The following is a 26,482-nucleotide window of genomic DNA, read 5'->3' on the forward strand; positions in this document are numbered from 1 at the left end:
TGGCCACTATGGAAGGAAGGGTGCCATGCTTATTATTAACAGAAAGTCTCTAAATCCCATACAACTGGTGGAACGGCTGAGTTACTGAAGGAGGTCCAGCCATCCTGGAGGAAAAGGCTCACCTGGGCGATGTCAGGAAGTGTGGCCTAGGGAGCGCCTGAGGGACAGTCATGCTCTCAACCATGTGCAGAGACAGTCACATATACACCGACAGCTTCACCCTTTCTCTGCCCTCCACTCGTGCACACTCGCGCGGGCCTCACCAACGTCGTCTCAGTCAACAGGGCGGCCTGGGGAAGACCTCACGGCTGAATCAAATGCTGGTGAATGCTGCTGCTTTTATTACACCAAAAGTCTTAACATTTATTTGGAGAGGAACACAAAACTTGGCGAACTGGCATGCATTCTCTACAGCATGGCTTCAGAGGAGCTCAAGACCACCACGGTCTGCTCAGGAGGACCGTGCCGGAGGGGGCGGTGAGACCACAGGTCCTTGATCACTGGAGTCAGCAGACCACAGGCACTTCGCCACCACAGAAGTCGAGGAACCACGTGTGTTGGGAAGGGGTGTTTCCAACAGCTAAATAGGTGTGACAAGGGATCCGGGTGTGGGTGAGTCCCTAACAAGTACAGCCTAGAATATTTGGGGGAGGGTAAGAATATTCTCCTCCCCAAATGGGCAGCACTGACTACAGTGGGAGAGAGGCATGCTTAGCACTGCATCTGAGCTCAGTGAAGCAAGCAGATGTCCTCGGTGAAGGGCACCCTGGTTTCACAAGGGAGAGTAAGACATGACGGCGCTATCACAGTAAGGCCACTAAAGTCACAGCAAACGGGGACCTCAGAGGAAACTCTCACGACTATGGGAAAGGGGGCTCGACCCTCTCTGATGCCAGGCGCCCCTCGCTGGTTAGGCACCTTGCCCTGAGACTGTCACCTGGTTCCTTTGCTGGGCTGTACCACACCACTGAGCACAACGGAGTGGAGGAGGGGGCCACGCACGTCAAGGGCACGGGACATCACCACCCAGTGTGGCGGACGGTTGCTGGCAAGTGTCTTGGACACCTTTCCCGGTTGGGCCGGCGGCCCCCTGTGTGTCTGCAGAGCTAATCTGAAAAGAGGCTGGCAAAGGACTTCCTCAAGCTCCGGATGGTCTCTGCTTTGGCTTCATCCTCACTGGCTGAAGAGCGGAAGAAGGAAGATTCAGAGAAGCTGAAGGCATTGGTCAGGGACTGCGACTTGCTTGAAGAAGATAAAAACCAGAGAGAATGTGAGATGGTGGTGTTCCAGGCAAGGGAGGGAGGGACGGTGACACAGGGATACAACAATCGGAGCGCGCGCTCCCGCCCCAGGGAGACCGGGAGCCAGAGGAGAGAGCCAGCGTGGGGAGGGCTCCCAGCCCTGGGAGGCCCCACCTTCTCTTCCCCTGCAGCACTGCTGGAGCAGGAAAGGACGGGGCCGTGGGGGAGGCAGGGAGAAAAGAGGGGCTTGAGGCTCTTTCTTTTCCTTAATGCTAAAGCACCAACTGGGTAGGTACCAATCCAGGAACCTCACACCCTCGCCCACTCTCGGATGAAATGCAGGAACAGGGGCCAGTGGACTCGTGTGCTCCCTCTCCCACCAACTGTCCGGGAGCGAGTGGAGCTGGTGTCGGAAGACATGGGTCAAAGTCTTGGTTCCAGCCCTCCCTCACTCTTGACCTTGGGAAGCCACGTGCGTGCCTCTCTCGGCTTCTTGTTTGCTTTCTTAATTGTGTTCTATTGATGTCTGGTAAAATGATCTCTAGGCCTTTTCAGCTCTTTCTAGTTTGCTTTTCTTTCTCTGATTCCTAAAGAACCTCTGGACTTGGCACAAACTCTAATGCCTCCATGGACTGCCCTCCCAGTGGACATAATGGCCCTCACAAGCTTCCTCGGGGGACAGCTGTGAGGTTCAGGGTGTCCCGGGCCACAGAACTAGATATCAGGCCCACATGAGGTTACTGGGTAGTTTTCTCAGGAGAAAAATGCCCGAATTGCACATATTTTAGGGACTGATTTTCTCCCGAGACACCGGTGATTCAGAGAGAAAAGCTGTGAAGGCCACAGGTAGAGGCGAAGGCCAGGCTCAGCGCTTAGGAGGGAACACGTGGTCTGGTGTCCCCGTGGCCATGTGCTCTCCTTCCTGACTTCAGCTTGTCTCTTTCCTGCTCACCTCTGCCTCCAGAACTCCTCTCCTGGAGTTTCAGCACTCCCAGCCCTCTCCTGAACTCGGGCGCTGGCCCAGAAATCCCCCTCTACACGAGTGTGAGCCCATCTCTTCTCCCGTAGTGAGTGGACGGACGCCCTGCCTTTCACTGGGGGCGATGAGCTCCAACACATCAGCTGCTGGCAGCGAGGACTCCTCTGCACACATGGGCCGAGGGCACCGGGACCAGTCTCCCAGTTGTCTGGCTCAGCCCAGAGGCAGTAACAAACCCAGAGATTTGCCCTCAGACTGGGGCCAGAGTCAGCTCAAGAGTAGGAGGGAGAGATTAAAAGGCTCAGAGCAGAACATGACTAGGTTGAGGGGAGGCTGTGGGGCAGGCGAGAAGTGGAAAGTGCCTGTGTCCCGGGCTGGGGAGCTGGACTGGGGGATGGCCTGCCCATCGTACAGGACTGAAAGACTCACAGAGAGCGGTCATCAACCACCGGAGCCCTCACCCGGCTCTGTCACTGATGAGCAGAAGGGCTTCGACAAAGAAACACAGAGCTCTGAGCAGGGTTTTCCCGTCTCTGTACTGACTAGACAGTCTCTGAGTGGCTCATCGGAGCCCCAGATCTCCGTCCCCAAGAGTCTCATCTCTTTACTGAGATGCCCTCACGGACCGCTCCCACTGCCCCGGGCAGTGGGGTCTGACCTGACAGTGATGACAGAGGTCTGCGTTGGGCTGCTGGAAAGACACAGCCTGGGTCTAAGGGGGGCAGGGCTGAGTCCTCTGGCGCTGCCCCTCCCACATGCAGCTGTGCTGTTTCCCAGGGGCCCCCAGTTCTGTCTTCGGAGGCCGGACAGTGTGGTGGGAGTCTCTGGGGTCACTGTTGGGAATGAGGGAACCCAAGAGAATGGAGTCCCTCGGGGTCTGTATGTGGGCCTCTCCTTTGATGACTGCACCAGAAGCCAACCTCCTTCTGACCAAGCTGAAGGTAAAAAGTTGAGATGGATCTAACTACTTCTCCCTTTTCCTTCTGGGCAGCCTTGCTGATTGGCATACCGTGAACTGTGAGTCAGAGGCAGAAAAGAGAACTTTTTTCTTTTTTTTTTTTTTTTTAAAGAAAGAGAGAGACACATACACACAGAGAGAAAAGGAATGGAAAAAAAGAGTGGGAAAGAGGATTAAAAAAAAAAACCAAAACGCAAACCCTAAGTTAGTACAAGAATGGGAGAGGGGGTAGTAACTGTCTTAATTGTCTGTCACTCCCCAGGAAGAAAGGGGAGGGTTTGAGTTTCTAGCTAGACCTTAGACTTTCACTTCCCTCTTTCTTACCCTCCCCAGCCAACCCGAGCATGCCCCCCACCAAAAAACAAAACAAAACAACAAAACAAAAAAAAAACCCCATCGAAACCCAAACCCCCCAAAACCCCCCGCAAAAGTGTCTGTGGGAGGAGGTCTGACTGAAGGTGCTTCCTAGCAGCTCTGGAGCCCCAGGAAGAGGGGGGGCGGGGAGCGGCTGAGCTGTCTCTTACTTGAGCTGTGGGTGAGGCTGGGGCTTCTGCGGTGGAGCGGCCGGGGGTGGCTGGGCCTCTGCCAGGGAGCTGCTGCTGGAAGGCGCATCTCTGTGGGTGGTGGGGCCGCCCGGCCTCAGAGGAGCCGAGGAGGAGGAAGAGGAGGAGGAGGAGGAGGAGGAGGAGGAAGGTGGCACTGATGGTCCCGGGGGGAGCCGGCGTGGAGGCAGCACCTTGCCTGGGGGTTGCATTCCTTGGGGTTGCCCAGGGCCCCCTAGGTTCAGTACAAGAAAAACTTCATAATTTAACCATATCAAAGGGTTTCCTTATTAGAATCTACATCACGAAGGGTGTGGTTATTTAATTACCAGAGGATAAACTCTGTCACAAGAAGCTGCTGGAGCCCTTCAGAGCCACCCCTGGAGGCTGAAGTCCCTGGTTACCCCAAGGACATGGCTCTACGTGTGCCTTCTCAGACGCACGACAACGCGGTCGCAGCGGAAGTGGGAGCACAGGGCAGAAACTAGGGGCTGAGCAGCCCTTTCAGGGGTGAGCTCTGCTACAGAAAGCCCCCAGACCACACACAGGGACCACCCCTCTCCCCCAGAGCTTCCTCAGGTGCGGGCCAACCTGGCCCATGGGGTGCTAGGGGGTCTCAAGTTCCACATGGCACACACAGCGAAGGGTGGTGGAAAGAGTCCTGGCCTGGGGATCAGAAAATCCCAGACACCGTCTATCAGCAAGTCCCTGAGTAAGTTAGCTGACTTCTCTGGACCTCAGTGTTTCCAAGCAGAAAACTGTGAACAATTGAGACCCAGTCTTAGTTCTCTTTCAAGAGGGTAGTGTGTCAAAGATGACGATGGACAAGGACATTCTCAGGAAGTATTCTGTGCCTTACAACCGTCACTGACTTACGCTTTGCTTTACAGTTGGCCTTAGTCCCAACCCACTCCATGCCTGGGTGTCCGGTTGCCACACCCCCAACAGGGCTTTCTTTTAGCGTTAACTCACATCCATGACTAGAAACTTCCATGTCTAGGCAATTCTTCTCCCTCTTAGTACCATCCTTAAGGGGTTCCTGTCCCTCCCAGGTGTGTGTGGTGAAATTCTCCAAAAATCAAGTCCCATTCTCTCCTGGAGATGTTGTGGGCACCATTTGGCAAAGTAGCCTGCTCCCCCACCCCCCACCCCCACTGCCCACAGAAACGGACTAAGATCCCCTTTCTCCCAGAATGAGACAGAAAACAGTCTGGCAACCTGGAGATCTCATTTCTTAGTCTCAGTCCCAGAGTACCCATTCATGTGCCCGCTGGAAGGAGTGTGCTCACAGAAACTCAATGGACAGCTAAGACTTGTAACTTAGTTTTCCAGAAACACAGGGATACCTGTGGCCTCAGGAGAGGCAGAAGCATACATCTATACCACTGTACATCCACGACTGTAGGTCGGTTTCCCCTCTACATGGTACAGATTCCACTTTATCATAAATGACCAATTCATACCAGGGTTAGTTACACATAGATAAACAAGTAAATAAATGAATGGAATTTTGCACGTTGAAGAAGCTCTAGGTTCAAATCAGATAACTAGTAAAGATGACAGATTAGCAGATCATTTCACGTGAACACGTTTTTGCCTTTCCCAAAGCTTGGCATCGTTTGTATCAGCATTATCTTGTCAACTACCACAGGCTGAGAGCTCAGTCTCTTGGACCAGACACCTGAGAGCTTTCCCACCTGTACAGAGATGCTTGAACAGCCAGAAACTACAACTTAACACTGAAGACAGATAAAACTTTTCCTTTATTGCACATTAAGCTGTACAAGAGTCACAAAAAAGAGGTACTTCAATCACACTTCCAGCATTAAATGAGGTTCTCCCAGCTGGATCGGTACAAAAAAAGGGGGACAACATCAAGAAAAGAAATGGGTACAAAACACCTGAACTGCACTCTTTTACTGTGATGCGGATGCCTCAGGCCACAGAGTTGTCCTTAGCATGCTGCCCGAGGGCACAGGACAGTCAGGGTATGCAGTCAGCTATGTCTGACAGCGGGAGGGAGCCCTAGTTCTCCTCTTTCCCACCTGACAAGACTGTGGCCAACACTGCCCTGCAGTCCGACTGAATTCAAATGGCAACTTTGTGTTCGTGGCTCACGAATGTCACATGAAAAGCACCTGGATGTTCACACTGATCACATGCAAAGAAGCAACACCATCATCAGCTCACTGCTTGAACAAAAATAAAATTAAAAAAATAAAATGTATTCCTCCATCCTGGGAAATGTTTCTTTACTACTTTCTATCATTTCGTCAGATCGGGAGGTATTTTAAGGACCTGATTCTTAGGTAACCCACCTGGGAGTGCGGAACTGTTTATAATACATATCTATTTACAGCACACTGACTACCGTCGGCATCCACATCAGCTAAGGGAGGAATCGCAGTCGAGAACAGTCACACTCAGTGCATTTCCTTGCAGCTCAGAACCTGCCAGCAGCCAAGATGGGAAGCAGGGCACGGACCCGTGGACGCAGGAACCGCGTTACGCAGCACCGTCACCAGCGATTCCTCAGACCTGGCCTTCCAGAAAGGCGACATGTCGTGGCAGCAGTGGGGGGGGATGTGAAAGTAGAGCTCAAAGCGCTTCTAAAAGGCAGATTGCTGGCGTGAAAGCCCTCGGCCCTCAGCCCTAGAGGAGGCCACGTGGTGCCCTGTCCCGGCCTGGCCAGGAGACAGCAAGAGGAGGCCCTGACCCGAGGCCTTGTGTAGGAACTGCCTCCTCCCTGCCCAGGAGATGCATGTCGGAGGAGAGAGGACAAGATGGGTGAGGGCTCTCCCAGAGCCCCGGCCCTGGACACACATGGGCTAAAATCTGAGACAGTCCTTCTTAGGGAAGATGAAGCTCTTCAGCCTCTGGACTCAGGAAGGCTCCTGGAACAGCTGAAAACTAAAGCAGGCGCCCACCTCGGAGTTCGGGAGGCAGTGTACCCCGCTCATGGGAAATGGGACCGTTCCGATTTGCTCCCAAGTTGCCATGCCTCGAGAGAGGCCAAGGGCAGCACGATTGAGTCCTTCCCAGACTTTCAGCAGCTCCCAAATCGCTAAGGAATCACCTCTGTACACAGGTCAAGCTTTGGGGAAAACGAAGCAGCCTCGATTCCACAGAAGCACACAGATGGCCAATTCAGAAACAATTTAGGGGAACTGAGATGAACACAGAAAAAATACTCACAAAGTCACTTTGATATTGCACATCAGCGGCCCCATTTGTTTTTTGTCTAATCTCATAGCTAATTAGTTAATAATAAAACGAAAGGTACACTGGGATGTCGAACACAGAACACATTCCTGGAGATAAGCTTGTTCTTTATAGTTTACGTCGTCACTAGAAAACACGAGAGCTCCACGGGCACGGCCAGCCTATTCACAGAAACTCAAATGCACCAAAGTTTAGCAAATGGAGAAAAAGAGAGACGCCTTCAGATTCAACGGATGAAGTGATGGAAATGAGACCTTGGAAATCTTGTAAACTTCTAGCTATTTACCCGAGTCATGCAGAAAGGAAGTGAAAAGCACTGAAGATCCCAAGCACACTCAAGGAGGTAAGCAGGGGGTCGGGGGAGAGGGGCGGCTTATCTGAGTCTGGGGGAAGAAGGAGGGGAGTCAGGTTTGATCTTGTGGTCTTTGTTTCTCCCCACCCCAGCCCCAGTCCTACTGCACCCCACATTGTGTAAAACTTAAAAAAGAAGAGACTATCAAACCACTCAGAGGATAGTCGCACGGAACTTGGGAGAGGCACAATTCTTTTGTTCACTGTTGACAAACAGCCCTGGATTCACAAGTTATACAGAGAAACGTTAAGTGAGCGTTACAAGCACGAACAGGAACAGGTGAACAACCAGACAGAGGCGCGGACACTGCATAGGAAGAACAGAGTCCAGTCAGCATTGAAAGAACGCAGAAACGGCACCAGAGGGAGGCTCTGCTGCTTCCCTCCCCGCTTTCCTTTCTTTCCTTGTTTGTTTTTGGCTTAAAATTTCTGCTTTGAAAAAAATTAACTACCCATCGCTTTAAGAAGCTTGGACCTGTTTGGGCCCTACTGCAATGCCATTACAGTCGAGAATATACTGTAAACAACCTTGAGGGGCTGGCCGCTGAGGCGGGGTCTTGCTCGAGTCCGGATCTTTCAGTGTTCCACTCTGGAAGACAAAAATGCAAAAGAGATAAAAAACGAAACTCCAGGCAGATTCCCAAGAGAAAACTCCAGGCAGATTCCCAAGAGAACCCTGTGGCTCTGTGGCGGGGCTGCAGTGGGATCCACTGGGACCTGCCCCAAGGGCTTCACCTGTTCTGCAAACACCTCAAGGGGGTTCTCAGCCTCTGGTGTATTGCTGGGACCTAAGTGAAGGCAATCTGGGGCTGAGAACCACTCTGGCGGGCAGTATCTGAGACCCTTACCCCCTTTTCCTTTCCCTTCCTTCTAAACCCTTTATAGAAACTTCCAAGAGCATCTGGCTTCTTCTCTGGGGGCTGCCTGAGGGCCAGCTACCCTGGGACTCACGGCTGGCTTCTGGGGGAAGGATCAACCCCAGCGCCAGCGGGGGCTGGGCCAGGTGACGGCTTAAACCTTGGCACTAACTCCTGCAGAGTTGGCTGACTCAGGGGTCAGAGCCACTCTCTGGGCTGGACTGGAACTCACGAAGGGAGGGACCTGAAGGAGGGGGGCCGTCTTTTGTTTCCCAGGACCCTCCTTACCCAGAGGGAAGGAGTAAGACCTTAATGTTTGTAAAAGTGCTCAAGGCCAAGCTGTTTTTCCCTCTCTAACAGCATAATTGCATTTTATGCAGCACCATGGCTCTACTCCCAGGCTTCCTCTCCTCCCAGCTGTGATTCTGATTATGCCCTGGCAGGAGCAGAGACGCCTGTGACTTCAGTTTATCTACTGTTTGCACTGAAGGCAGGGAGCGTGTGGAGCCTGAATTCAGCTCAGGGGAGATACTCCACGAGGCAGGGGACTGCCAAGTGTGCCGACAGTGGTGTTAAAGCAGGAGGTTCAGAGGCGAGGCCAGGAGAGGCCCTGCAAGTCCTCAGCACCCCCACTTCCTCTTTCAGTGCTCCTCTCCCTTGTGACAGGCCCCCCCAGCCCTACTCCCACATTAAAACTGTTCCCCATTCCCATGGGCCCCTGATCTGGCCTTCTATCTCCCTTCCTGATGTTGCAGGCCTGTTTTCAGCTCCAGTACTGGGAGAGCAAAAGGGCCGCTCTCGCCAGGGTCACGGTCTTTCAACGACAGCATTGCCTACAGCTGTTCTACCAAGAGGATTTCAGGCAGTAGAAGGCAGGGGGGCCCTCTGCAATGTCTTTGGTGCCACTGCACCAGAGGGTGCCCATTCTATCCACAATCTCGACCTCTTACAGATCACAGCAAGAATGCCCACACTTCCCTTTCCCTTCTTCCAAGACTTGCAGGGGGCCTTCAAGGTGGGTCTCACCCCTGACCCTGAAATCCCCATGCCCAGCCAGCTAGAGCCCACACCTTCCACAGCCATCAGGACCCACCAGGTTTTCCCTCTTTGCATCCGAAATTCACTATCTCCTCTTGACCTACTCTGGTCAGGCCTGTATCATTTCTTGTTTAGACTACTAGAATAGTCTCTCAATTCTTCAGTCTCCTTTCCGATCCATCTTCCGGATGCCTATTATCCTCCTAAACTCCTTCTCTAATTGTATCACTTCACTGCTCTAAATGGGTTTCCCTTGTGGCTCAAATGATAAAGAATCCGCCTGCAATGCAGAAGACCTGGGTTCTATCCCTGGGTCAGGAAGAACCCCTTGAAAAAGAAATGGCTACCCACTCCTGTATTCTTGCCTGGAGAATTTCCTGGACAGAGGAACCCGGCAGGCTACACCACGGGGTCGCAAAGAGTCAGATACAACTGAGCAAGTAACATTTTCACTGCTCTAAATAATTTACAGCTAACACTATACACGTGCCAGGCAACACGATGGACAATTTTATGCAGTATTTCCCTTAAGCCTCACAGCAGCTCTCCAAGGTATCAACATCCCTGATTTTTAGATAAGGAAGCTGAGGCCCAGCTAAGTCAGGTAATAGAGAGGCAGCTGGCACACGAGCCCAGGCAGTCTGACCTCTTCCCGTTGCCCACAGTATGATGTCTGCAATCTTCAGGCTGACACCAGAAACTTGCTTCAGCATGGCTGGACTGGCCCCTTGAGCCTCTGTCCCTCATGTTCTAAATGTGCCTGCTCCTTCCAGCCTGACCCTTCACTGTTTGTTCTCTAGTCTAGGCCACTCCAGTGCTTATGGTAAGTACCCTTCAGAAATACCTTCTTTCCTTTTCAACCAATCCAATCCCATACATCCTGGAGGTCTGAGTCAAATTACACCTCATTTGTGAAATCTCTCTTCTGACTGCCCCTTTCGATTGTGGTTTCCTCTCTGAAATGCTATAACAGCACTTAATAGACGGTCTTGTTATCATCTTGAAGACTGGGATGATGTTTCTATCACCAGATCCTTGACAGCAAGGATGATGAGTCTTCACCTTCTCATGAATTCCTAACAATTACAGTGCCCATTTTTTCCAAAGAAAAATTGGGGTATATGGCCTGATTAGGTAACTATTTATTTAAAAGGTAAAATAGTTAAGATTGGGACTATTTTGGAAAGTTTAAGACTATCGTCATTCTACCAATGTCACCAAGCACAGGACTGAGCACATAAGAGGTCCTTAATGACTGCTTATTAGATAAATAACCACACAACAACACTGAAGTCCAAAATGAAGTAGGGGATAAGTCTTTCAAGAGAAAGACGTCATTAAACCGTAGATGTCAAACCACCCCATATCTGGGATCAACTCTGATGAACAGCTCTGAAAATGCTCAGGTTCGAGAATTAGAACACGAGGCCTGCTACCTCTGCCTGCCCACTCGATGCAGAAGGGAAATTCAAAACAATCCTCAAAGAAGCAGAAATGGTCTCCACCAAGACTGCGTAATCCAGTCAGGTCAGGGAGACTTCAGGCCCCAGAGTTCTTTGCCATCGTGAGCGCCTCCTTCCCCTGGCCTGGCTGCCAACTGGAAGAGGAGATTATAAGGGGGTGCGTGGTAATGGACACACAGGACACCAGGGCTGCCTTTTCAGCCAAGCGGCCTATCAACCCGAGCACCCAACACACACACACACACACACACACACACACACACACACACACACTCCACTGGGTCCCTGACAGTAAGTCTTTAAGACTGGGCAGCACAGTGGAATTTGGGCCTTGGGGTTAGGAAGACGTTGGGTTTAAACATAAATCTCCCACTTACTAGCTTGGTGGCCTTGGGCAAATTATTTTCCCCCTCTGCACCTATCTTTCTTCAAATGGTTTCTATGATATAAAGGGATATTATCCACCAATCGATCGACTACCTATGCATCCATCTATTGAGGAATCCACGAGTACCTGTCCCTGGCAGGTACTACCTAAGACACTACAGATGACAGTAATGGTGATGCCAATGGGGTCCTTCCTTCTGAAGCTCTGTCATCTCTTAGGTCTCATTCTCATTATGGAACACCCCCTTCGGTGTGCTCCTGTTCCTGGGCTTTGGGGAATGTGACTCAGCGGTGATGGTGCAGTCTCCTCTGAGCTCCCTGACATGCCACTGGAGTCACAGTCTCACTGCCTGAGTGGAGTGGTGGTGTTCAGTCGCTCAGTCATGTCCGACTCTTTGCGACCCCTGGACTGCAGCAGGCCAGGCTTCCCTGTCCTTTACCATATCCCGGAGTTTGCTCAAACTCATGTCCATTGGGTTGGTGATGCCATCCAATCATCTCGTCCTCTGTCGTCCCCTTCTTCTCCTGCCTTCGATCTTTCCCAGCCTGAGATGGATACTCAGATGAAAGACAGAGAAACTCATTCAGTTTGTGGAGCCACTAGACTGGCTCTTGCTGGTCCCCTCCCCCAGGGCCTCACCTTGTACCCCCTGACAGCTGCCCATGAAACACCTCAGACTCTGCTCAGAGCAGCTTAAGACACTCTCCTCCCAGAGAATTGCTATTTTCAGAGAAAGTTATGGAAGACCACAGGGCACAAGGGCAGAGCCAGGGCCAGTGGGCAAAAGCTCTGAAAGGTAGACTTTCAATGACAAGAACTTCCTGTTGTAAAAACAATGGGAGAGGCATCTTGGGAGGGTGGGTATGTTCATGCAGAGGCTAGAGAATTACCTGACAGAGATACAGCAGGGAGTACACTTCTATGAAATACGAGATAGGTTAGATGGACACTACGCTTCACCTTTCAACTCTGAGAACATATGATTCCAGGAAAAACGAAAACTCCCACGGATTAGATTAAGTTCTGATGGTAAAACTCACAGCATGAGCTGCCAGGTAGTGACACCACGAAGCCTGGCCCTGCCTCTCCTCTCTGTAGCCTAAGAATTATACGACTGAGACCCCCAAGGGTGACCTGAGCCCACAAGTTCCCTTCCAAAGGCTGCAGAGGAAGAACTCCCAGGAGCTGTCCTTCACGCTGGAGCCTGGGAATGTGCCTGGGCCACCCTGGTCTGGCGCCTGGGGAGCTTCTCTGGCCCCCACCCCATGGAGCTTGTGGACTGAAGACTTCCCAGGGGTGATGAGAGGAGGGAGGAGAGTCCCCCAGGACTGGCCCTTGCCAGGCTGAGACTCTCTGGCCCCACCCTCAAGCCTTCTGTCTGCTGGGGCTGAGGGCCTGCTCCCTGTGGGGTTTGGCTACCACAGAATCTGTCTCCAGTCACCAAGAGCCGCCTGGGATGCCGAATTCCACAGAAGTCTGGCCACTCTGGCGTCACTGCCAAAGCCTGGCCTGTGGCCAGCCCACAGCAGGAACTCGGGGCCAGACTGAGCAGCAGCATTTCCCTCAGGAAACTGAGTTGACTCAAACAGGTAAGAATGCGAGGTCCAGCGCTTGTGTTCAGCTGCACACAAAGAAGGAGGGTAAATGGCCTTGCAGCAGCATAAGGAAAACCCCCAAACAAGCCTGGGCTGACAGAAAGACAAGAGGCTCAGAAGGTGTCAGCGGGCAACGCTGCAGCTGGAGGTGCATCAGTGTCCCAACAAGAGGAGGTCACTGGTCCACTGCCCTTTGGATGGATAAGCCTCACGATAGAGCAGTGATCACCAGGTCTGGGTGCCTCTTTTAAAGGTGGACACCAGTGCAATAAAATGGGTACGTGGAGCAGACAGGATGGTGAGCAGTGTAAAATGACAGCTCCCCTTATGTGATTTTGGGCAAGTTACTTCATCTCTTGAGTCTCAGTTTCCCATATGAGCCAAGTCTAAAGGAGTAAATGCGATAACTAGGGAAACCCCGAGGACCAGGTAGAAGCTCAAAGTCACTCAGACATGAATTTGATCAAGGTCAAGGGGTGGCATGGGCAGGAGTGAGCCTCCTGGCAGCAGTGTTCAAAACAGCCTGGACAAACTCTTGTCCGAGGAGCGGGGTTGGGCGGGGCATGGAGGTGGGGTTCTGCAGTCACAGGCTCTGAGCTCCCAATTAGGTCCTCTGTGTACTTTTTTGAGGTATGAGCCAAGCCTTTCTTAGCTGTGGAGTCTCGAGCCCAGCAAGAAGCCAAGGCTACAGGGTGTGAGCAGAGGCGTCCTGCAGGCGCAGGGTTTGAGGACAGTGGGCTGCTGCTCCCCATTCAAGCTGACAGGGCTCAGATCCTGCTGTGCTGAGGCCACCGGCGCTGGTGACCAGGGAAGCCAGCGAGGGGACAGCAAGAGAGAGCTGAAGTGTGGAGGTGTCTCCAGGTTGGGAGGCTCAGTGTGAGTCTGAGGAGGAGGAGGGCAAGGGCTGCCCCTGTACAGGGTCCCCAGGGCCAGCTCCCCCACTTCTCACCGTCCCTGAGCTCTGGAGGAGCATCCAAAGGGCACGGTGCAGGGCGCTGCAGAGTGTCTGTGGAACTAGGGGCCAGAAGACCCAGCTCTCCTGCCTAAAAACTATGTGACCTTGGACAGATCGTTTGCACTCTCTCTGCTAATATGTAGAACAGAGACAGAAACACCAGCTTAAAGCATCTCACAGAAAGGCTGTGAGGCTCAGAATAATGGCTGTGCTTTGTAAACTGCAAAGTGCCAGGTGAAGTAATGATCTGAGCATCATTACTATTATTTGAACAATAATAAATTATCGGTCCAGGGGAGTGAAGCTTTAATGGTAGGATTTCACGCATCAGTGGAGAAGACACTGCTGGCGGTTTGCTGTCAGCTGCACAAGCAGTGCACAGTAGCTCAGGGTGGGCAGGGTAGGGTGTGGACTCGGGGCTGGGCTGCCCTCTGTGTATCACTGACGTGTTCCAGCAAGGTCCCTGAAGATGCAGTAAAGTCATTTCAAAAACAGTAAATGTTAGCTCCTGAGCTGACTGGAAAGGAAATCACTAGTCCGGGAGAGAAACCAAGTCCATGGAGGAGGATTTGTGGGGTTGTGCCAAAGGCACCCTTCGTTCGCCAGCCTGCGGCTTTCAGCAGACAAGCTGTGAGAGAGGAGCTCCTATCGGAGGTCCCAGCAGGCTGGAGAGCTGAGGAAGGAAAGACACTGAGTGACTCAACTCTTGAGGGTTGCTGGCCAGAGTCCAGCGGCCCCCACCACGGAGGAAAGCCTGTGCTTGCTCAGCATATCTGAGACAGGAAATTGGGAAAGGGTCTCAGGGTCTGGCCCTAGGAAAAAGGCCAGGCCAAGCTTCTCGCTGGACACGCCACCGAGCTATTCTGATCAGCTCCCCAGGCTCTGCTCCCCCGGTCCAGGACCCCAGGGGGAATGAGGCAGCAGGAAGGAATGTGGTCAGGAGGTTGTAGGTTCAGCTGGAGCAAAGGGGACAGCATGTTTCCAGGCACCTAGGGACCTTCCTAGGATCACTCCTGCGGTCCCTAGAGCCCACCTTCCTTCTGCTGAGAGGTTACAAAAGGCACCCGGGGACCTGCTCCTCCTCCTCGTGTGAGGGGAGCTGCTACTCTGAGGGCAGAGGCATGTCCTGGACTGCAGTCCTCCCATGATCAGAGATTTCCTAGGGACACAAGAAAGGTCCCGTGGGGTGGTCCATGAGACCTAAGGGGTCCCCGAGGGCTGGGTCACCCGAGGTCAGAATGTCAGCGACAAGTGATTAAAGATATCCCTTACAAGTTAAGACAGCCTCAAAATAGTCAGTTTCCCTGAATAGAATGTTAAGGGATCTGGTCACTAGTGACTTTATATGAACCTGCCTCAAATCTCACATTTTCAGCTTATACTCACTGGGGAAAAAAAATCCCTAATGTGGTCCGACTGTGGGAAGCAGGAAGGCCTTTCTTTGCCTGAAATTCACTTTTTCTGAGCTGAGTGAAGCCCTCTGAGGCCTGTGTTTGGGGTCTGAGTTGTGTCTCCTCCCTAACTGCCTGGCCCTTTAGATTCCAGTCTTGGACCCCTTCTCAATCTCGGGTCTCCTTGTACTCAAGAGACTTCAGAGTCCTTTGCAGCTGGAAAGGCCTAGCTGGAAACATTTCTGAGTATCTCTCTAGGCCAGAGAATCAGTGAAAAAGGACTTGCATAATGCCCCACCAGAAGCCCAGGGCCAGAGGTTACCGGGCGCCAGCCCTTCAATTTGGGATGCTCGTCACTTCCCCAGGCCTCTGGCTAGTGCGCGGCCTGGATCACAGTGTCTCAGACCTGGAAGGAGACTGTTGAGAGCCGCCTGCTCCAATAGCCCTAGCCTCCAGCCCAGCCTTTCACCATGTGCCTGAGGAGTGGCTTGGACATCAGCAGTGACATGGCAGCCACGTACCGCTTCCCTGAGCAGCCATTTCCTTTCTCAGCATCAGAGACTTTACTCACGTCTTCCAATAGGCTTGCCTTTGGCATCTGATCTGCCCCATGACAGCTGTCAGAGAGCTGAGGATGTGCAGTCACGGGCTCCTTGAGAATTCTGCTGCTCAGCCCTTTTAACTTCTGCTCATAGGACAGATCTACCAAATGCCCCAACCTCTGGGTTTCTCTCCTCTGAGAACCTGCCTTGCTGTGACTGCCAGATGGGAAGCGACACTGGCGGTGTGCTGTGATCAGCTCAAGATGGAGGCAGAGCCTCATGTTCTTCCTGGACACATTATGCGCAGTCATGTTTCCAAAGGCTGAATCTTAGCATCTTAGACCCTCAGGGGTCTAACCCGCAGCCAGACAGAAAGACCAGGGGTGTCTGAAATCCCTTCATGACCAATTCAGTCCTTCGGCTCTGGAAGGTTTTATTGGGGAATAAAAAGGAGAGCGATGTGACAGGCAATGACAATAACTAGACACATGAGTAAGAGCCCCAGGACACCTTCTCTGCGGGTAGGACCCGAATGCTCTCTCCACCTGCAGCTCTGCCCGTGGCTCCTGGGGTCTCAGGAGCAGACCCCCTCCAGGGACCCAGGATGTGATGAGGCCCAGCTCAGATCCCAGATGACAGGCCCCCGGACAGGGAGTGAGGAGGGGAGAGGAAAGCAGGCCTGACAGGGGAGGCTCTGCAGGCATTTAGCCTGGAGGTTTTGGCCGGCACTGGCCACCAGGTGTCACTGCCACCTTGAGAACAGCACTCCAAGTAGAGGGTCTCTCGGGGCAGCCTTGAAGCTGGCAGGCCAGCCAGGGCGAGGCCAAGATGATAAGGGTTTGCCACTCACTCCTGCTCTCAGTGACTGCGTGCCTCTCACACCCCTGCCCCTATTCCTCTCAACTGGGCCCGGCAGCTGGCCTGGGCGCAGCCCCATGACTTGGCTCTCTGCTTCTTACAATTACTCCACTTAGGTGGCTGGCTGACAAGGTAAGGGAGGCCCTCTGCTCACCTCCCCTACCCCTAACCTCCTTCAGGCTTTCTTTTAGAGTCACAGAAACAAACAAAAGCTCTAATGGGAGAGCTGTAGGCAAGGAGAGGGAGGGAGAAAGGGAGAAAAGTCAACGATGGCTAGTCATAAGTAAGGGGAAGGCAGAGGATGAAATGGTTGGATGGCATCACTGACTTGATGGAGATGAATTTGAGCAAGCTCTGGGAGTTGGTGATGGACAGGGAAGCCTGGTGTGCTGCAGTCCATGGGGTCAAAACAGTCACACATGACTGAGCGACTGAACTGAACTGAAGTCTGTCCTGGTCTTGACCTAGAATATGGGCAAGAAGCAGCATCTTGGGCTTGTGACACAGGCCAGAGGCTCTCTCAGCCTGAGCTGCCAGAGCCACAGAAGAAAGAGGCCAGGACTGGGGAGCCTGATGGTGAGGAGCGGACAAGAGTGGCAGCACCCATGGGCTCAGATTGCCATTCAAAGCCCTGGCTGAGACCCAAGTAAACTCGCTTTGGTTTGCATCTCTTCCATTTGGACTCTACCAAATTCATTCAGAAGACCTCCAACCCAAGTCCAGTGCGCTGCTAAGGCTGTTAAAGAAACTTATTCCAACTGGAATTCATCCAACAAATATGTATTGCACTGGCAGATCAAGGGAGAAGTAAGTGGGAGTGGTTTATCACTGTCATTTATATAGAATGGCTACCACATAGTGATAATAAAAAAGCAGACAGACTTGGTTTTGTTACTGTTGTTGGACTTTTCTACCCATGACTGACTGTACTGGGCAGACCACGCCTACACTGCTCCTTCGTGTAGCCAGGATGCCTCTGCCAGACCTGAGACATAGCAGTTGAGGAAGAATCAGTTATATGATCTCAAAGGAGCCAGCCATGCAAAAATACAGATAGAGTACGTCAGAGAGAGGACGCAGCTAGTATAAAGGTGTGGTGAGGGCATGGTGGGCATGAGCTAGGACGGTACGAAGATGCTGCATTTATCCCTGTTGCCCCAAGTCTACTAACTAATTTTAAGCACGTACTTTGGCCTAGGCCTATGCTGGTCAGAGAAAACACAGACAAATAAGGCTTGAGAGTATTTGAGAGACATTTGCTAAATTAATTTAATTATGTATGCAGTAAAGAATTTGGCCTTGCCCAAAGAAAGATCTGGCCTTTATTCACAACCCCCCTCCCTGCCTTGGGAAGTAGCCTCTACACTCTTTGGAATTTCCTGAGTGACAGGAGTGACCTTGTTATTCAAGGTGGGGGCCCCCCTCAGACCACCCTTGATGGTGCATGATAATGAGGTGACTCAGGGTGGGCCCCTCAGGCCCTGTGGTATTAGACTGACCTCCAGGGAGGGGAAAGTTGGAGACGCCAGAGTTCAAGGAAATGATCAATCAATCAAGCAAGCTTATGAAATGAAACCCTCAAAACCCCTGAACACTGGAGTTCAGGTGAGCTTCCCTGGTTGGCAACACTCCTGGCGCTGCATCAGAGACAGAAGCCAGAGACTAACACATCCTAAGGACAAAAGAGGCTCTGGGTTCGGAACTCTCGGGCCTTTATTTTTGCATCTGTGTCCTTTCCCATAATGCACCTGTGAGTACAGTGGCTTTCAGGAAGTTCTGTGAGTCCCTCCAGAGAATTCTCGAACCTGAGGGTGGTTTGGGGGAGTGTCTAAACTTTCTGCTCGTGGCAGGGGTAAGGGTGGTCTGTGGATTTCACAGGTGGGCTGACTTCAGGTTTCACGTGACCTCAGAACTGAAAGGGATCTAAAGATTGTCTATCCCAGTTCCATTTCACAGGTGAGGAAGCAGGTCCAGAGGTGGGAAGTGACTCACCCACAGTCACGTAACATCCTGGCAGAGGGAGGCTGGCCCCTCAGTGTCTTGACTCCCAGCACACTGTGCTTTCTGTAATATCCTGTTGTAACTTCAACTGTGAAGCTCAGTGGATAATAACTCGCCCTGAAGCCACAAGGGCTTTGCTGTACGGAATTTTTACAGGTGTCCCTGTGTTTAGGGAAGCTCATTCCTTACCAGGTTTCCTGCCTTGACTCTGAAGGGTTTCTCTTTAAAATATTTAAGTTGAAGTATTTAATGTTCACAAAGTAAGGGAATCACATGAAAGAAGAATCAATGCTTTCATTGGGTGAAAACACTTTTTTAGGGAGAAAGTCTTTCTTTGTTACTATAATTTTCAAATAATTAAATTTTATTGCTAGAAAAGATCTTAGTGAATTTCTTGGTTCAACCCTTCCTTTTACACACAGAGATGCTGAGACGGAGAAAGAAAAGGAAATCTACCCAAGGCGACCTCATGAGTCAGTGGCAAGAACAGACTGAACTCAGGTCTCCTGACCCTCAGCATAGCCTTCAGTCTAGTCAGAATGATTTTGCTGTAGCAGCCAAGAGAGTGTGCACACATATATAAAAGTCCTAAAGGGACCTTCACAGGGTCTCAGAGCAGCCCATTTTTGTTTATCTTGCCTGGGCAACATTGGCTGTCTTACTCTGTCAGAAATTCTTTAAGCAGCTACCAGATACTCAGATTTCTCAGAGGGTCAGGGGGAAAGGGGACTCTTGTCACTCTTCCTATAGAGCAGGAATGAGCAACCACCTGCCAATCCCATCCCTGAGACAGCTAGGACCAGAAGACACAGTAATGCCATCAGATTTACTAAATCATAAAATCTACTGCAGGCCTGATATTATTTCAACCAGGAAAATCTTTCTATCACCTCTAGTTAAGCACAATAGTTAAATAATGGGCTTGTAACTCTAACAAGCAACTAAGGTGTGTTACCCTAATTACCCTATATAATTATCTGGTGACTATATTCCTAAAGCACAGGAACAGATTTTTGTACTTGTTTAGAGGCCCCCACAGCATGAGCCATCTAAGATGTGAAAGTGTTAGTGGCTCAGTGTGTCTGACTCTGCCATCCATGGAGATGGATGCCTGCCAGGCTCCTCTGTCCGTGGAATTCTCCAGGCAAGAATACTGGAGCAGGTAGCCATTCCCTTCTCCATGAGGTGTTCCTGACCCAGGGGCTGAACCCTGATCTCCTCCACTGCAGGCAGATTCTTTACCATCTGGGCTGCCAGTGAAGCCCTACGGACGGTGTGTAACACACGCAAGCGCCAATCTGTGGCGACATCCCGCCTCATGGGGCTACTCTCAACTTGGGCACAAAGACAGCACAGACATACATTGGCCCATAAGCTCTCATCTATCCAGCATTAGTCAGGATGGAAGGAGAATTCTACTCAGAGAGATCTTTAAAGCTCAAAAGGTATTTAGATATCATCTTGTATTAATAGGGGATGGAGAAAGGGCGGAGGAGACAGATCGAGAGAGGGTACTGACTTACCGCTTGCCATGTTATTTTATCTTAGTCATTTTCTACAGAAACACTTCTTATGCATTATGTTTCTGGCCTTCTTCACCAGAGTATGAAACACTGACTAAAATGCAATCCTTTCCTGAGGGTTTCCTCAGGTCCACTGTTATGACTGTAAACTGTGTTTCTATGCTATGATCCGGCGATGCTCAAATGATGAGAAGATAAATGTGGGGGTAATTTGCTTCTATACTAAATAAACCAGACAAGTTTATACTTTTTCCCCCCTCCTTTTCTTCTTTCTTACCATACGATTTCAAGAATCCAATTACTTGGCTCTTGATTGCAGCATAATCCCAGCAAAGCGCTGATCTTTAGAAAAGGGAGAGATGACCTCAAAGCCGAAGACTGGAGGGAACCTATACCCAGAGGCTGCCTACTTGCGTAATAACACAGGTAGCCTTTATTGAGCATTTATGATATGCTATGCCATAGTTTATATTCTTTGCTTTATTCGATCCTTATAACAACCCTAGAATACAGGTGCTATTGTTCAGATCTCTCCTGAGTCAGAGATGCAGTCCTTGTTCAAGGTCACAAAGCCAGTAAACTATCAAACTTGGAGAGTTCTTGCATCAAAGCCCACATTCTGAGTTCGACTCCACCTCCTTGAATGTTTGAAGTAGGATCTTGAAAGCAAGATTGCTGAGAGATTTTCATTTACAAATGATAAAACCTGAACCCTAAAAAGGGCAGTAACTTCCCCTCAAAGTCATACAGCTGTTTGGAGCTAGACTAGGACTCAGTTCTTGGATTCACTGTTCCAAGCTGTTACAACTCTATTACACAGTGGAGGGAAGAGTTTGGCAATATTTTTGAAAAAGGAGCTACATCCTAGATGGACTAAAGGCCCTCAGGCCAAGGGTCCCTGCCTTTCTTTGGCCCACTCTAGAGCCACAGGGCTTGAGGTTTCACAAAAGCTTCAGTGTGGATCTCCCACTAGACCTGTGGCTGGAGTACTGTCATTGCGGATGTGACTGACTTGAGTCACACACCACAGGCAACTAGGAAGTTGCCTGGTCTCCCCTAGGGAGGAAAGCAGAGTTCTTATTTGAATTCTACCTGTCACTCTCTCCCGGAATGAGGGACCCGACTCTCCCCCTCTCCAGACCAGCAGGCGTCTCAGAAACACCCTTCTTTCTCTACAAGTGTGACAGATCTCTCAGGGACTGAGCAGCTAATGAGACCTGACCCAGCCCTTCCTCAGAGAACTCCAGGTTACAAGTTCCAGAGGGAACAGGGCTTGGCTCCCTGGAGTCCTCAAGTTCAGAGGGGAGGGATCTGATACTCCATCTCTGGACAGTTATACAGCTGATCCTGCAGACTGCTGATGAGAAGGTTTCTATAAGGGGTGATGGAAGATAATCAGGGGTCCAGAGGGGAGGGAAGGGAAAAAGAGGGAGAAGGAAAAGACTCCAGAGAGCCCACCCAGACCTGTGGGCATCTGACCTCTGCTCCGTCCTAGAGCCACTGCCGTCTGGAGCGGTGGGCTGGGCAAGGGCTCCTGGCTGCCCTCGCGCCTCCTCCCTGCTCACCTGTGGCTGCTGGGTGGTTGAGGGTCTCTGAGGAGAGAGGACAGGGGTCCTCGACAGCAGCTGGTTCATCTTGCTGACGACCAGCTCAGTGATGAGCTGTCTGTCCTCCACCTGGCGCTCCCCGATCAGCGGCATACTACAGCCCATGACCTGGGGGAGGAAGGGAGCCTGGTTAGGAAAGGAGACGTCCACGGCCTGGGGCAGTCTTTCAGAACAAGCAGGACTTAAGCCAGCAGAGGCAGGTTGGGGTGAAGTGGGTGCTTGTGTCTTCAGTTGGAGGCATGCTCCTTTGCATGCCTCCATTCCCTTCTCCTGCAGCCTTGGCCTTGGGCCTTCCCAGACTTCATGCAGGTCAGGGCTCAGTGGGACTTTAGTCTGGCGACTGAGGGTGGTGGGGAGAGGCAGAGGGCAGGCAGACAGTCCAGCTCTGGGCTCTGAGGCTGGCAGACAGGGGAGCAGGAACATGGAAGGCCACGCCCTTCACGCTGGTTAGAAGGCAGTTCTCTCCTCTGTGACTCTTCTCCCACACAACCTCTGTCCCCACTGATACTGTGCCCATTAAACGACTGGCTTCCTGCCTTTGCTCATGACCTGGGATGCTTTCACTTTCACCACCAAGCCAATTCCTCCTGTACCTCAAGATCCAGATCGATGTTTTCCTCCTTTAGGAAGGGTCTGCCTGCCCAGGATCGCAGACTCCGTAGTTCAACTCTCTCATTCAGGGATAAGAAAACCAAGGCCCACCAAGAGGAGGGTGGTATGACCATGTAGAAGTTACATGCTGAGCAGGCCATGGAGTAGATTCTGAAGCCCACTTTGGGCTCCAGACATGAATCCTCTGTAAATACTACCAACTCCTGGCAAGGAGCCTCTCCTGCTCTCAGGAAGACTGGACAGGAATGTGTGTGAAGGACACATATGGCCACTGGCTCTCCCTCTAACATTGGAAAAGGGTCAGCAAGGTTGCGCCAGAGGCCCAGACTGAGTCAAGTGTCTCCAGGGCTCAGAGAAGAGCTAAGAAGAATCTCCTGCATCCAGGAGACCTGAGTTCTAGCCAAGCTGAGACACCAACTCACTGTGTGGCTTTGCTTGTGGCATCAGGCCTCCATTCTCTCACTGGCAGAGCAGACTGGACCCAGTGATTCCCAAGGCCAGCTTCCTGAGACTAAGAATGGCAAATCCACTGAAGGCTTCCTGGAGGAGTGGCAGGCTAGGACCCAGAAACGCGGGTCTGGCATCTCCCACCAGTGGTGTGGGTCAGCCTGGCTGGTTAGAGTCCACAGCTCTACTGGCAGCTGTTTGGCTCTGCACACTCTCCAGCTGCATCACCTGGGAACCTTCCCGTGGCTCAGGAGACTCTAACCTAACTGCAGTCCGTGCACCCGTGCAGCTCTCAAGCCAAGAGCTTGGCCTCCAGCCCTGGGGCTCTTCTCTTACTGAGATACTCTTTGGGCCAGACTTACCTCAAAAATATAGTCTTTGCCATCTTTGCCATGCACAGCTTTGACGGCACAGATATCCAGGCCACCGAACATCTCAGAGCAGGTGTCCACCCACAGCTTGTACCTGGAGTAGGGTAGGGGAAAGTGTCCAGAGGCTGGGGCACTAGCTCCCACCTAGCCCGCTTGTGGTCATGTGATCCTGGCGGCCTCTACCTCTCCTGGCCACACCCCCCAGCCCTCCCCCGTGAATCAAGCACACTGCCTTATCTACGCACCCTCTTGCTTTGCTCTCTAGGCCCTCTCCATCTTCCCAAGCTTAGAGCAGGTCTCACCTACTCCAGGCAGCCTCCCTCAGCTGCTCAGCCCACAGTAACTCCTCCTGCCCTGGAGCGTCGATGACAAGTCCAGTCTTTATCTCCATCATTCTCCATCATATCTCCAGTCCTGCTTGATCTTCTTAACTGGGTGTTTGGGCCTTTGTGTTCCATCTGTCTGGCTAGACTAGAGGCTCCCTTTGGGCCGGACTCATTTTTTACATCTCCTCTTCTATGGAAGCCGCCCTCCCCAGACAGGGGAGCTGCACCCCTCCCCTCACTCACCGGTCTGACATGGCGATCTGCTCCAGCATTGCAGAGCCAGTATTTGTCTTCCAGTTCCCTGAAACTGACGTCCTCCTGCAACAAGGCCCCACCAAGTGACAGCTCACGGTCGCTGTCCCCACCTGCCTCTCCCACCCAGAGCCTGGGGGCCTGCCTGCTGACCTGAGAGCCTGGCTTCTGCTGCCAACCCCCCAACCGTAATACTCTCCTCCTTTCTACAAGGGTCCAGCCCAGGTTGCCCTGGTGCCCTGGAGTCTTCCCTGATCTTTTCAACCTGATGAGCGCTTGCTCTCCTTACAATTCCTAGAGGACTTTGCCTCCGCCACTCTTCAAATCCTGTGTCTACTTTTTACTTTAGTTATCTGAGCTAAGTCTTCTGTCCACAAATCTATTAACCACTTGAGGATATATACTGTGTCTTGTACTTTGGCCACCTGATGCAAAGAGTTGACTCATTGGAAAAGACCCTGGTGCTGGGAAAGACTGAGGGCAGGAGGACAAGAGGGTGGCAGAGGTGTTGGATGGCGTCACTGACTCAATGGACATGAGTTTGGCAAACTCCGGGAGATAGTAAAGGACAGGGAAGCCTGGCATGCTGCAGTCCATGGGATTGCAAAGAGTCAGACACAACTGAGCAACTAAACAACAACAACAAATTGTGTCTAGTATTCCCATCAGCCTACCCACTTGGTATCTGGGCTGACTTGGTATGCACAAGCTGAATTCTATTGACCCTGGACACACCCTCAAGGCTCCAGTGAGTATCTTCCTGTGGCTTCCTTACTAGCTCACTTATTCTTTCAACAGTTAACACTGAGGGCCTACCCTATCAGTACTGTGGCTCTGGACAAGCCGGTTGGCCTCTTCAGGCTTAAGCTGCCTCATCCCTCACGTGGAGCCCATGGAGTCAAGTCCCCAAGCCTTCTCTTCTGCCCTGCGTCCTCCATCTGCGGCCACGTGTCAGACAGACTCAGTTGGTCTTGGACTAAGGAGGAGGCAATTGACCTGGTTTCTGGTTCTGGATTTGCTCTTGACTGGCTAGGGGACCTTGGGTGAATCACCTCACCTCTCGGAGCCTTCTTTATCCTTGTGTAAACACAGAGTTGCCATGAGGACCAAATTATACAGGTTTTAAGTAAACTATAAATTAGTCTTCACAGAGACACAGTCAAGAGGAAGGGGATGGCCCAGGGACAGAAAAGCCATGCTTATCCACTGACAAAGCCCGGTCACTCCCTACCACATGCTGGCCCTGTCACTCACTATGACTGGAGACTGATGATGTGATTCTCTGCTCAGCAGTTCTCAGGAGTATCCTCCCTGGAGATCCGATACCAGACACTGGGAAACCAAGACATGTGGCAGGTTCTTCAGAGCCCTGTGCCAGCCCAGAGAGCCGACCCTTACGGCAGTGACAACACCTCACATCTGTACAGTGCTGATTCCCTTCCGAGGCTGCTCCATCCCAAATCCCTCATCAGAGCCTCACTGAAAATTCCCTGGTGTGAGTAGGCTGCAATTTTTGCCCCCGCTTTACAGACGTGGAGACTGAGACTCAGAAAGGTTAGCTGACTCATCCAAGATCGTATATCTAGTCAAACTAGGTTCACATGCTAGCAAGGTAATGTTCAAAATCTTTCAAGCTACGCTTCACCAGAACATGAACTTTCAGATGTACAAGCTGAATTTAGAAAAGGCAGAGGAAACAGAGACCAAATTGTCAACATCTGTTGGATCACAGAAAAAGTAAGGGAATTACAGAAAAACATCTACTTCTCCATTACTGGCTACGCTAAAGCCTTTGTGTGGATCACAACAAACTGTGGAAAATTCTTAAAGAGATGGGACTACCAGACCACCTTACTTGTCTTCTGAGAAACCTGTATGCATGTCAAGAAGTAACAGTTAAAACTGGACATGGAACAACAGACTGGTTCCAAACTGGGAAAGGAGCACATCAAGGCTGTATGTCACCCTGTTTATTTAATTTATATGCAGAGTACCTCATGTGAAATGCCAGGCTGGATGAATCACAAGCTGGAATCTAGACTGCTGGGAGAAATATCAACAGTCTCAGATATGCAGATGATACCACTCTAACGGCAGAAAACAAAGAGGAACTAAAGAGCTTCTTGATGAGGATGAAAGAAGAGAGTGAAAAAGCTGGCTTAAAATTCAACATTGAAAAAACTAAGGTCATGGCATCCAGCTCCATCACTTCATGGCAAATAGATGGGGAAAAGTGGAAACAGTGACAGATTTTCTTCTCCTGGGCTCCAAAATCACTGTGGATGGTGACTGCAGCCATGAATTAGTAGAAGATGCTTTCTCCTTGGAAGAAAAGCTATGACAAACCTAGAGAGCATATCAAAAAAGCAGAGACATTACTTTGCTGACAAAGGTCCATACATCAAGGCGTGTATGTATGGATGTAGTCATGTATGGATGTGAGAGTTTGTCCATAAAGAAGGTTGTGTGCCAAAGAATTGATGCTTTCCAACTGTGGTGCTGAAGAAGACTCTTGAGAGTCCCTTGGACTACAAGGAGATCAAATCAGTCAATCCTAAAAGAAATCAACCCTGAATATTCATTGTAAGGACTGGTGCTGAAACTGAAGCTCCAATCCTTTGACCACCTGATGCAAAGAAGCAACTCATTGGAAAAGACCTTGATACTGGGAATGATTGAAGGCAAGAGGAGAAACGGGCAGCAGAGGATGAGATGCTTGGATGGCATCAACAACTCACAGGACATAAGTCTGAGCAAATTCCAGGAGATAGTGAAGGACAGGGAAGCCTGGTGTGCAGCGGTTCCTGGAGTCGCAGAGTCGAAAGCGACTTAGTGACTAAAAAACAAGCCCAGGACTCTTGGTTCCCTCATTGGGTTTCGCTTTCCCCTACACCCCACTGCCTAGTTCAGAAAAGATGAACAACTCACAGCTGAGTGGCTTGCTCTATGTGAACAGAAACACA

The 26,482-nt window shown here is 51.2% G+C and overlaps 1 protein-coding gene across 1 annotated transcript in view; it reads right to left on the reverse strand.

Moving 5' to 3' along the window:
* Window positions 1–1,106: 1,106 nt before the first annotated feature.
* Window positions 1,107–26,482, reverse strand: part of SYN2 (synapsin II) — a 152,115-nt gene continuing 126,739 nt past the window's right edge. Inside the window, exons 8-13 of the mRNA XM_068982317.1 lie at window positions 23,511–23,585; window positions 22,933–23,035; window positions 21,470–21,619; window positions 7,822–7,882; window positions 3,703–3,955; window positions 1,107–1,242 (exon numbers count right to left, since the gene is read on the reverse strand). Coding sequence (XP_068838418.1) covers window positions 1,107–1,242; window positions 3,703–3,955; window positions 7,822–7,882; window positions 21,470–21,619; window positions 22,933–23,035; window positions 23,511–23,585 — 778 coding nt within the window. The remainder of the gene's footprint in view (window positions 1,243–3,702; window positions 3,956–7,821; window positions 7,883–21,469; window positions 21,620–22,932; window positions 23,036–23,510; window positions 23,586–26,482) is intronic.

This window comes from Capricornis sumatraensis, chromosome 10 (assembly GCF_032405125.1).
Source record: "Capricornis sumatraensis isolate serow.1 chromosome 10, serow.2, whole genome shotgun sequence".
NCBI lineage: Eukaryota > Metazoa > Chordata > Mammalia > Artiodactyla > Bovidae > Capricornis > Capricornis sumatraensis.